General features: G+C 38.4%; 3 protein-coding genes and 1 pseudogene across 8 annotated transcripts; 3 read left to right on the forward strand and 1 right to left on the reverse strand.

Moving 5' to 3' along the window:
• Nucleotides 1-365: 365 nt before the first annotated feature.
• LOC106306940 (dolichyl-diphosphooligosaccharide--protein glycosyltransferase subunit 2-like) lies at nt 366-5,158 on the forward strand. 2 transcript variants are annotated; one of them, XM_013743744.1, is made up of 20 exons: nt 366-538; nt 634-781; nt 891-1,083; nt 1,158-1,247; nt 1,405-1,467; nt 1,671-1,740; nt 1,860-1,924; nt 2,203-2,257; nt 2,352-2,458; nt 2,544-2,659; nt 2,884-2,953; nt 3,094-3,192; nt 3,303-3,392; nt 3,482-3,630; nt 3,740-3,851; nt 3,927-4,010; nt 4,146-4,226; nt 4,316-4,540; nt 4,649-4,771; nt 4,854-5,158. In XM_013743744.1, exons 2-20 carry the CDS (start codon nt 636-638, stop codon nt 4,968-4,970), a joined length of 2,055 nt encoding a protein of 684 aa, XP_013599198.1. In that variant the 5' UTR covers nt 366-538; nt 634-635; the 3' UTR covers nt 4,971-5,158. The 2 variants fall into 2 exon arrangements, with proteins under 2 accessions (XP_013599198.1, XP_013599197.1); XM_013743743.1 differs by having other exon boundaries at nt 366-517.
• A 306-nt stretch (nt 5,159-5,464) lies between these two features.
• LOC106301490 (ADP-ribosylation factor GTPase-activating protein AGD12-like) lies at nt 5,465-7,866 on the forward strand. Of its 5 annotated transcripts, none has more exons than XM_013737896.1 (9): nt 5,465-5,554; nt 5,996-6,051; nt 6,216-6,297; nt 6,433-6,508; nt 6,621-6,784; nt 6,856-7,009; nt 7,102-7,224; nt 7,291-7,386; nt 7,470-7,866. In XM_013737896.1, the coding sequence occupies exons 2-9, from the start codon at nt 6,012-6,014 to the stop codon at nt 7,749-7,751; spliced, it is 1,017 nt and encodes a 338-aa protein (XP_013593350.1). In that variant the 5' UTR covers nt 5,465-5,554; nt 5,996-6,011; the 3' UTR covers nt 7,752-7,866. The 5 variants fall into 5 exon arrangements, with proteins under 5 accessions (XP_013593350.1, XP_013593351.1, XP_013593349.1 ...); XM_013737897.1 differs by lacking the exon at nt 5,465-5,554 and adding an exon at nt 5,563-5,734; XM_013737895.1 differs by lacking the exon at nt 5,465-5,554 and adding an exon at nt 5,566-5,666.
• On the reverse strand, nt 7,774-9,249 carry LOC106303339 (annotated as a pseudogene).
• On the forward strand, nt 9,235-10,554 carry LOC106304210 (COX assembly mitochondrial protein 2 homolog). Its single transcript, XM_013740609.1, has 4 exons — nt 9,235-9,337; nt 9,564-9,633; nt 9,942-10,046; nt 10,171-10,554. The coding sequence occupies exons 2-4, from the start codon at nt 9,589-9,591 to the stop codon at nt 10,261-10,263; spliced, it is 243 nt and encodes an 80-aa protein (XP_013596063.1). The 5' UTR covers nt 9,235-9,337; nt 9,564-9,588; the 3' UTR covers nt 10,264-10,554.
• Nucleotides 10,555-10,823: the final 269 nt, after the last annotated feature.

The raw sequence follows: 10,823 nt of genomic DNA on the forward strand, positions 1-10,823 counted from the left end.
AATTCCAGTTTTCAAGTAAGCTACACAGCTTCGGTTCCCGTAGAACTTCTTGTACTACTTCTTGTAATACTTCACAACTGTACATGAACATTTTGAGGAATTGTTTTCTTCGGATTTTAAAACCTAGTATTCACTGCACTTAAAAACATGGAGAATCGTGGTCTTGTAGCTTTAATACTTTTGCCATTGCACACTACAGAAAATGAATTTGGAGTTCTTGAAACAAAATACCTGAAAACAATGCGTTTGAATGAATAAGCACTAGCAGAAGCAGAAGCAGGATTGTTGATAACGTCGTCGTTTCATTAAGTGTAATATAAGTTAAAAGCTGAGGGTAGATCGGTCATACCAGCTACTGTCATCAAACTACACTCACTTTTTCGTTAGCCTCTCACGGTTCATCTCCTCCTCCTTGAAAGCCAATATAGATCGATCCGACGGAGGACGCTCTCTCAAACCTCAGTCTCCGTTGACTACTGACACTCTCCCCGTCTTCTTCTTCTAATCCCCCCCCCCTGTACGTATCTACTTCCGATCTGTAAAAATGCTTCCTTCTCTTCAATTGTTTCTTCGATCTGTTCCTGTCGTAAGATGCGTGATTGTTTGGATTCTGATTTTTGTTGTTGATTGCAGTAATGATGGCCCGATGTCTAGCACGGTTCCTAGTTTCTCTACTCGCCTTAGCAATTTGCAATGCTGCTTCGGTTTCTCATCCCATTTCAGACTCTCACCGATCCGCTGCTCTCGATGTCTTCGTGCCACTCGATGGATCCTACAAAAGGTTGGTTTTTTACCACATTTGTGCTGATTTTCTCGTTAAAGCTCACGACTTTGTGTTGTGTAGTGTATGGGTTTTGTACGGACTAGTGTAAATCTGTGGTTTTGTTCAGCTTGGAGGAGGCGTATGAAGCATTGAAGAGTTTGGAGATTCTTGGAATCGATAAGAAGTCTGATCTAAGCTCGGGGACTTGTGAGAATGTGGTTAAAGTTCTTGCGTCGCCTTCTTCTGCTCTGAAGGATGTGTTCTATGCTTTGAGCGTTAATGGGATTCTTAAATGCAAAACTGGAGAAGATGTTCCGAAGGTAAACGTTTGTCTTTTACCTTTTAAGCGGCTAGAGCGTGACTTCATCTGTTCTTTGTTTTCGTCTTTTTGAAGGATATTGTCTCTAAACTTCAAGCTGGCGCTAAAGATGCCAAGTTATTGCTTGACTTCTACTATTCTATCAGAGGCTTGGTGCTTGTTAAGGTAAAATACTGTAAGAGAGTTTTCTTAGTTAAAGTATCTTCTTGGCAGAAGACACCTGTGATCGTGATCATTTTATTTTTTTCAACTCCATAGCTTTGTCTTCCTGCTTTTCCGTTTTGTTGGCTTCATGTTTGACCACGCCTTTCCATATATGCAGGAGCAATTTTCTGGAACTGATCTAACTCTGGGAGATGCCGAAGCTATTTTCCGTTCCGTAAAGGTTTGAACTTGTTTAGCTCACCTTCTATTTGTTGTTGTTGAATTGTCAGATGTTACATTGTAGACTGTTTCCTGAACTATCAACGTAAGAGGAGAAGTGTTTACAGAGTTGACATGTTATCAATACTCAGTTACTATTTTACCTACTACTTAAGTTATTTTTCCGAGTGTTTTTTTTTGGCTTATTTAGTGAATTTGTATCAGGCTCTCAGCCAGAGTGATGGAAGATGGCGCTACAGCTCCAACAATGCGGAATCAAGCACCTTTGCTGCTGGTAAGTATTTCTTATTGGATAAACCCATCATACTTCCCGATCCTAAACGTTAAAGTTGAACCTTTTAAATTCCCTTTTTTAATCATTCTTCTAAACGTCAGTTTTTTTTTTCTCTTCAGGCTTAGCCTTCGAAACTCTTGCTGGGGTGATTTCATTAGCACCTTCAGAGATTGACCAGTCATTGGTAAGTGAGATCGTTGGTGCGCTAGATTAATGATTTTCTGAGAATATATTTTGGGTCAGAGTGAAACATCACTGCGGTATTTTGGGTTTAGTGTTGATTTACTTTTGATTCTGGAATCTCTTAGTAACGAAATAAACGGTTGTGTTTTGATGATTATGTATGTCTACCTTACTTTTTTTTTTAATCTTGTAATGCCTTTCTGCCATCATATCTGGTATTTTGGTTGATATTTACTTGGTCATGTGATCATATGATCATTCTTGTTTTTCATTTTGTAGATCCAGACAGTGAAGACGGGTATCCTGAAGCTTTTTGACAGTATCCAAAAATATGGTATGCAGTAAGCTGTTCGCTATATTATGTTTACGCATAGCAGATTTTCTTCAGTCACTTCATAGTATTTTTTTAAATTCTTTTGACCTATTAGACGATGGGACATTTTACTTCGATGGAAGTGAAGGCCCGATCTCAACAACTGCATCAGTAATTAGGGGGCTCACGTCATTTGCAGCTTCAGAGTCCACAGGATTGAATGTACGTAGTAACCATATTTATTCGTATCATGTATTCTGCCAGATGTGTTGGTTACTCACCTTCGCTTCCCCTTTCTCTCATGCAGCTTCCAGGTGATAAGATAGTTGGGTTGGCCAAGTTCTTTCTTGGTGTTGGAATTCCTGGTGATGCTAAAGATTTCTTCAACCAAATAGATGCACTAGCTTGTTTGGAAGACAACAGGCAAGGCTACTTTCATGCAATTTATTTGTTACGGCTTGTGGTCCATCATCTTTGAATTTTGAACAAAATGATTGCGGCAGAAATGATATCTGTAGAGAAGAGTAGAATGTTAGATCTAACACTTGTGAAATTTCAAGCAGATGCTCATTTGTCATGCTCTCGCTCTAACTTTGTTATTTTATGGGAGCAATAATATGTGCTACGGTTGTTGTCTGTGATTTCAGGTTCTCTGTTCCACTCATCTTGTCTCTTCCATCAACTGTAATTTCATTGACAAAGAAAGAGCCTCTGAAGGTATCCCATCAAAACTTTCATCACGATGGCATTGGCATAGTTTGAGATATCCCATCTCTTGTATTCGATAATGACTCGGTCTATCCATTACGTGTTTTGGATATTATATTAATATTTTATTCTCTTTATTCTGGAACTAGGTTAAAGTTAGCACTGTACTCGGTTCTAAGGCACCAGCTCTTAGTGTGAAGCTCGCAGAAGCTCTAAATTCAAAGGGTTCTTCTGTAATTAACAACCAGGTAAATAATGAAGCTTCTCTGACTATTTGAGATCGCTTTAGTGAGTGTTCCCTTTTCTCTGCATTAAGCTGGTTTACATTACATGTTTCCATTACATTTTTGGGACACAGGAGCTGAAGTTTGATGCGGACAGTGCAACGTACTTCTTGGACTCCTTTCCCAAGAACTTTGATGTTGGAAAGTATACTTTTGTCTTTGAGGTATTGCTCTTGTTATATATATTACACACATCACATACTTCACATACAATGTATGTGAAGAACATGCTAAAAGCTTCTTTTTTCTGAAGATTTTGCTCGATGAGTCGGCAAATGAAAAAGGTTACATAACCGAAGCTCAAACAAAAGTGCCTATAGCCGCCACAGGAGCTATTGGCATTGAGAACGCAGAAATTGCGGTACTTGACAGTGACGTTGGGAGCATTGAATCTCAGAAGAAGTATGCATCGTTGTACCATTTGTTGCTTACAAAATATGTTTTTTTTTGCAACTTTCCTCTTGTGTTGTCATCATTTTGTTTCTTGGTTCCCTTTTTGCAACTTTTGCAGGCTAGATTTAACTAAAGATGGAGTAGTATCATTATCAGCGAACCATCTTCAAAAGCTACGCCTGTCATTCCAGTTAACTACTCCACTTGGCCTTGTGTTTAAGCCACACCAGGTTTGTTCATTTCCGATTCTGCTTTATTAATGGTTTTGCTCTGTTCACTTTCTTGACTTGCTTTGTTCCATGCAGGCATTTCTCAAACTGAAACATGAGTCACAGGTCGAGCATATCTTTCTCGTGAAAACTTATGGAAAGAAGGCTGAATTAGTTCTAGTTAAGTTCCTTAAACTACGTCCTGAATGGCTTTTTGTTAAATATATTCTCTGACCTGTCTTCATTTTGCTACGGGTGAAAGAAATGACGTTCTAAACGCAATATTAATGGTTAATGTTATTTTCTCCCTTTCAGGATTTTCTTGGATTGGTTGAGAAGCTCTACTACCTCTCTGGTAAATATGAGATCCAGCTAACTATTGGAGATGCTTCTATGGTAAGTACTATTATTTCAGGTCTAATGCAGTTAGTTGATTTAAGTTCTCGGAAACTTGACCAATGTTTGTTTTCCCTTCATCTCTCCAGGAGAACTCTCTATTGAGTAATATTGGCCACATCGAACTAGACCTACCAGAACGTCCAGAGAAGGCGCCTCTTCCTCCTCTACATCCTACTGACCCTTACTCAAGATATGGGCCAAAATCTGAGATATCACACATCTTCCGTGTTCCTGAAAAGCTTCCCGCGAAGCAGCTTTCATTAATTTTCTTGGGTCTTATAGTTCTCCCATTCATCGCCTTCCTGATCGGGGTCAGTCTTCTTTCGCTTGTAAATAGATTCAGAAACGTAAATCCTAAAAAACATCATTACATTTGTTTCACAACTCTCATACAAAACGTTTTTTTTTTTTCTGTTCAGCTGACACGGTTGGGGGTGAACATAAAGAGCTTCCCATCATCGGTTGGAGCGGCAACATCCGCTTTGCTTTTCCACGGTGGAATTGGAGCTGTTCTGCTTCTATACGTGCTATTCTGGTTGAAGGCAAGTTCTCAAAACCGATTCTTGTTAGTAAAAGATTATACAGTGCATCAAAACCTAATGATCATCTCTTTGAATCCTGCAGTTGGATCTGTTCACGACTCTAAAGGCACTATCTTTGTTGGGAGTGTTTCTGTTGTTCGTTGGACACAGAACACTCTCTAACCTCGCAGCAGCATCGAACAAGTTGAAATCTGCTTGAAGAATATGTATTCGCTATGATGGATTCAGTCTGTTCCATGGATCAGTTTTTATTTGCAGTTTTGTAGCATTACTTTTATATAGATTAAGGTGATAAGACAATTCCAAAGGATTTCAGAGTTTACCAACTCTCAGTTTAGTCTTTAAAGTTATCAACAAGAAGTCAAGAAGAGTTGCTTTCCGTACCTTTTTCCGCTGAACCATATTTGAGATACAAGTCACCCCAAAACTCTGACAAAACACAAGTTTGATGAAAATAAAATGTATATAGATTTTTGTTACTATTTACGGAGGTGCAGTGCAAGGCGGTTCGTCACCTTTCGAAGCCTTAGCATTTATAGATATCTAATGAGAAAAGGAAACAATAAACTCGTCAGCGGCAAGTAAAAGGGAAAATATCTTTGGTATTTGACCCTTGACATGGCCATACGTTACAACTTTCAAACCTTACAGTTCAATGATAAAAGTAAAAGAGAGCAGGCACGTAGTTGTCAATATGTTGTAAGATAATAATAAATTATTTGGCTCATCTGAAAAGTTCGTGTAAGAAAGAACATATCTATCTCTCTGTCTCTCCTCCTGTTGGTAAGTAAGAACGTTCAAATCTAATCTATATCTCCTTTGTTCCAATTCCGTACATGTTCTTCTTATTCCCTTTCATCTTTTTTCCATCGATTTTGTGTGAGTTTGGTTCTCTGTAAGTCGACCTTTTCTTGTTTGTTGTTCGTGATTCCGTCGTTGAACTGGTTTCAGGAGTGGATAAAGGTCCGTATTTTCGGATTTGTTTGGCCATGTCAACAAAAAAATTCGAACTTTTTTTTTTTGTTTTTGGTTCTCTCTCAACTATTTTGAATCTTTGGGTTTATCCCTTTGTCTATCTGTCAGTTGAAAACGATATGTTCTTGGTGATCCTGTGGTCGTGGTTCCCAAACCATGTTTGGTTTTGAAATTTTCAAAGAAGAGTTTGATGAATGATTGTACTTTTTGATATTTTCTAACATGATTGTTTTATTTGTTCTGTGTTAGCTTTTTTAGAAGAGCAATGAGTTATTCTGCAGCTGGATTTGGAAAGCCTGGCTCAGGTATTCTTTTTTTTTTTTTTTTTTTTTTTTCTTAAACCATCTTTAAAGCAGATTAGCTTTTGTGTCTGTTCCTATAATCATATGATGTTTGTACTTGTGGCTGGAAAATTCACAAAAGGTATTGTGGTGTTAGGTTTATATGAATCTTCATTGTTGCTTCACAGGTAAAAGGAGAATAAGGGAGCTCTTAACTCAATCCGATAACCGATTCTGCGCTGATTGTGGTGCCCCTGATCCTAAGTGGGCGTAAGTCACACGCTCTTAACTCTTAACATTTGTTTCTAGTATATCTTTTACCCTTTGTCTAACAGTTGGCAGTGCAACCGCATCCTTATACCAAATCTTGGTTTGTTGTGTAATCAGTAACTGACTTTATTACAGGTCAGCAAATATCGGAGTCTTCATATGCTTAAAATGTTGCGGTGTCCACAGAAGCCTTGGCACTCATATCTCAAAGGTGATCACTCTTTGCTTCTCCTTCTAAGTTTTGTTTTATTTTGTTTTCTCTTGTACTACTAAATTTGCTTCTTGACAGAATCTTGGTCTTGATAGTTTGGGTGTGTTTCCAGGTCTTATCCGTGACATTAGATGAGTGGTCAGATGAAGAAGTCGATTCCATGATCGAAATTGGAGGCAATGGCTCTGCCAATTCAATCTACGAGGCATTTCTACCTCATGGTTTCTCTAAGCCTGGACCTGATGCTACTCATGACCAACGTCTGAGGTTTATCAGGTAGGTTTTGCTAAAAACCCTGACAAAACAGTGTTGTTTATACCAAACATCATTACCTATTTTACTGTCAGATCAAAATATGAGCACCAAGAGTTTCTGAAACCAAGCTTGCGGATCACATCCGTGAAGGCCCCTAGTACAAAGAGTTCATCATCATATCTTTCATCAAGCCTATCTAAAAAGTTTATGGACAGCTTTCGTACAAACCCATCATCACAGCAGCCGGTATATTAGTATATACTCTTTTGAACTTGGACATTGCTCTCAGTCTCTTTTGATTCATGGTATTGATAAAAAAAAACTTTAAAAAATGACAGCAACTTGAAGGCATGGTTGAGTTCATTGGATTGTTGAAAGTTACTCTCAAGAAAGGTACCAATTTAGCTGTCCGAGATATGATGACAAGTGATCCCTATGTTAAGTTGACTTTAGGACAACAGGTAAAAAAAACTAATTCAAATTCTTGGAGGGTAAATGGTTATTTCATTGCTGATCTTTTTTACCAGACTGTACAATCAACTGTAAAGAAGAGCAACTTAAACCCGGTCTGGAACGAGGAACTCATGCTCTCTGTCCCTCATGACTATGGCTCAGTGAAGTTGGTAAAAAAAAACTTACATCCCAAATCACTTTCTACTTACAATGAATCTTTTACTTAAGGGCTTGTTTGGTGGTGATTATGCAGCAAGTGTTTGATTATGACACATTTTCTGCTGATGACATAATGGGAGAAGCTGGGATTGATATCCAACCTCTGATTACATCTGCCATGGCTTTTGGAGACCCTGAGATGTTTGGAGATATGCAGATTGGGAAATGGCTGAAGTCGCACGACAATGCTCTTATAGAGGATAGCATCATCAACATTTCAGATGGGAAAGTGAAACAAGAGGTTCATATCAAGCTTCAGAATGTTGAGTCTGGTGAATTAGAACTAGAAGTGGAGTGGTTGTCTCTTGAGTCTTGACCAAACAATATAACAAACTATATATGAAGAAAGAAAATGTTATTATGATTGTATTTTCATCCCCCTGTTGTATGAGAGATTTTGAAAAATTCAATCTTGAAAACTCTCTTTGGTGTCTTGTTGTAATGATTCTTTTACAGGTTCATCAACTTTGTTTGGTTCCTTATCTGACAACAACATTTCAGATTTACTCTCAATCTCATCACCATTATTATCCTCATCGCTGCTAAAGCCTCCTTCACCTTCGCTTAGCTCATTAAGCTGCTTTGCCTTGACCTTAACGCGTCTTCCTTTGATGTACCTAAACTCCCACTGCGGTGGAGGATACTTCTTCACAAGCTTCTCGTACTTATCCTCCATCCCAAGTTTCAAAAACACTTTCCCAACCATATTCACAATCGAAATGTTCGGTTTCACTCCAAGCTCCTCCATGTCAGCAAACACCTTGAGATAAAAAAAAAAAACAGACATCAAATTAGTCTGAAAAGAATGCCTCCTTCTCCTAAGAACCAACTTTTACTTTACCTCGAAGAGCTTGTGGTGCATATCTCTCTTGTAATAAATAGAGATCATTTTGTTGAAGAACTTTCTCGGAGTTCCTTCTAAATGCTCCATGAAGAGTTTGCTCCAAAGCTCCTCAGCTTCATCGAGGCGGTTATCTTCAGCTAAAGCGTTAATGACGAGAGGGAACTCTAGCTCCCAAGCGATGAAGGAGTCAAGCGCTCCGTAGACTTCTTCTTTAACGTTTGAGAGTTCTTTAATCTAAAGATAACAAGATTCATCCACCTCAGTAAATAAACACATGAAGAAGAGAGGTGAAAGAGAGTGAGTATTTACACCAAGCAATCATTTTGGCAGACTTGGAGATAGTTCCGATCCTCTTCCTTGTTTTCCATACTCGAGGGTGTCGAGGCCTTGGACCTCTCGCAGCACAAACCTGAAGAAGTGATTGAATTGTTTGAGATAGAAGCTCAAGAACAGAGCTCTTGAAAGAAGAAAGGTACGAACCACAGCATTGTTAGGCCTCTTGGAGAAGAGTTTGGTTGATTCCTTTGTTTGAGGAAGATAAGGTAGCGAGTATCTCAAGCTAAGCATCCTCCTGAGGAATCAATTCACTGAAGAAAACGTAAAGTTTAAAGCTTTATCATTTTCAGCTTACAATTCATAAACTCTGTATTGATAACACCAGAAATGATAATCAACAAGAAGAAGATGATACTGGGTGCGTTTTCTAGGGAAACAAAGCACGTAGTGTTCAACTTACATGTGGATTCTTCACAGTTAGGCACAAAAAGCTAAGATGGTGATTCTTCTTCTTCTTCGCTGTCCGCTTCTCCCTCTAATGTCTGATTCTCATCCAGAAAAACATACGAAACGCTGCGTTTAGAGAAAATGGACAAGGCCCATTAGCTTAAAAGATGTTAGTACGGCCCATTAACCTGAAGAAAACTTTGACCCGGCTCTGTTCTCGTAACTCCATCGACTCTGTTTCGCCCATTTCAGCGATTCTGAGTTGTATTAGCTCAAATCCTCTCTCTCTCTCTCTCTCTCGCAGAGGAGTCTCAGGTCATCGATACCAAATCAAGGTAATCTAATTATTTCGCCATTCGTCTCCAATTAGGTCGTCAGGCCTTTTAATTTTCAGAACCGACATATGGTATTGGAATCTTGTGGTTCTATCCTGGCTTGTTAGATTAGGGGGGAGTTGAATCAATTGATGTTGTTTCCTTCTGGGTTTTCGCCAGAGAAGTGAAAGATCTGATTTTTACCAGCGCTTTAAGAGTTTTGTGTTTTTTTTTTGTGTTCTTACAGAACTTAAAAAAAACAAAAAAGAGAGATGCATCCACCACTGACACCACACAGACATCCAATGTGTGTGGAGGTGAGTTTATCTCATTTCTTCTCTTCCTTGTTACCCTGTGTTACTGCTTCTTTGAGAGAATAAGATCCTGGTTTGTGTACCAATCCTATGACAGACTTGACAATGTACTAGCTTTTGTAAGTCTTGCAATGCTCTTCTAGTAACAGTTAGAGTCAAGCTACATAGCTTTTTTGTAAATCTTTGATTGCAATTAGACATGAGTGGAGTCAAGCTTTTTTTTTTTTTTGGCAAGAGAACATATCTTTTACCATTTTTAATCAAAAAGATGACTGACCTGAAGTCTTTTGTGTATGTGACATGTTTTCCAGATAATTGAGGAATTCCAAAAGTGTCATTTAGATCATCCCATTGGAAAGTTCTTCGGAGACTGTACAGAGCTGAAAGTAAAGCTTCTTCATTGTTTCCGCCAAGAGGTAACTTACTAATAGCCAAACGTACTTGCATACATTGTCTAAGAGGAAGTACGTTTTCAATTCCTTGGGGTTGTAGTAATTACACTAACTTCTTAGATATATCTTTAAATATTGGGTTGTGCAGAAAGCTGTGAAGCGGAAGGTAAATTTCGAACAAAGCAAGAAACTTCAAGAAAGACTTAAAGCTATAAGGAAAGACGAAAATGCAGAGACTTGAGAGCATTCTTGGGTCCTCATCTCAGATATGTATGTCTATTTCAAAACAAAACCACGTTTCTAAATCGATGATATTATTGTGCATCTATTGAGTAGGGCTTCTAAGGGTTTGTAATGAAGTGAGTGTAAGGCCACTTAGCTTTGGTCTGCAACAACAGGACATGTTCTTACACAACTTGCTTTATTTATGGATTTACAAGTAGCTACACAACGTGGCTTAATTGTGGCTACAAAATAATATTTGTATTCAATCTCCAAAGCTATTTTTTTTTGGAAACTGGTACTAGTCATTTTTTTTTTAATCTCCAAGACCGTTTCAGAGACTGTTGAGTCTGTATGACATATCTATGAACGTTTATTCAAGTCTTACGACGAGACTCTTTCACCTTCCATATACTTGTCCTACAAGAATAGCAAAAGCATTACCTCGGAATTGATGCAAAATGTTAGAAGCTCTCTGCTCTGAATTTGCTGTTTTGTATTGAAAGTGAACTATATACAAGATCATAGAACACAGAAAACAATGTTACCAATTGAAATACCCTTTTAGCTACTCTGTCA

This window comes from Brassica oleracea, chromosome C7 (genome assembly GCF_000695525.1).
Source record: "Brassica oleracea var. oleracea cultivar TO1000 chromosome C7, BOL, whole genome shotgun sequence".
In the NCBI taxonomy this organism is placed as follows: Eukaryota; Viridiplantae; Streptophyta; class Magnoliopsida; order Brassicales; family Brassicaceae; genus Brassica; species Brassica oleracea.

Coding starts and splice junctions, on each gene's coding strand:
- LOC106306940 (XM_013743744.1), top strand. CDS start 636: ATGATGGCCCGATGTCTAGCACGGTTCCTAGTTTCTCTACTCGCCTTA. Junction 1,248..1,404: donor GAGGCTTGGTGCTTGTTAAG/GTAAAATACTGT, acceptor CCATATATGCAG/GAGCAATTTTCTGGAACTGA. Junction 2,258..2,351: donor TGACAGTATCCAAAAATATG/GTATGCAGTAAG, acceptor TTGACCTATTAG/ACGATGGGACATTTTACTTC.
- LOC106301490 (XM_013737895.1), top strand. CDS start 5,608: ATGTTCTTCTTATTCCCTTTCATCTTTTTTCCATCGATTTTGTGTGAG. Junction 6,052..6,215: donor ATTTGGAAAGCCTGGCTCAG/GTATTCTTTTTT, acceptor GTTGCTTCACAG/GTAAAAGGAGAATAAGGGAG. Junction 7,010..7,101: donor ACCCATCATCACAGCAGCCG/GTATATTAGTAT, acceptor AAAAAATGACAG/CAACTTGAAGGCATGGTTGA.
- LOC106304210 (XM_013740609.1), top strand. CDS start 9,589: ATGCATCCACCACTGACACCACACAGACATCCAATGTGTGTGGAG. Junction 9,634..9,941: donor GACATCCAATGTGTGTGGAG/GTGAGTTTATCT, acceptor CATGTTTTCCAG/ATAATTGAGGAATTCCAAAA. Junction 10,047..10,170: donor TTCATTGTTTCCGCCAAGAG/GTAACTTACTAA, acceptor TGGGTTGTGCAG/AAAGCTGTGAAGCGGAAGGT.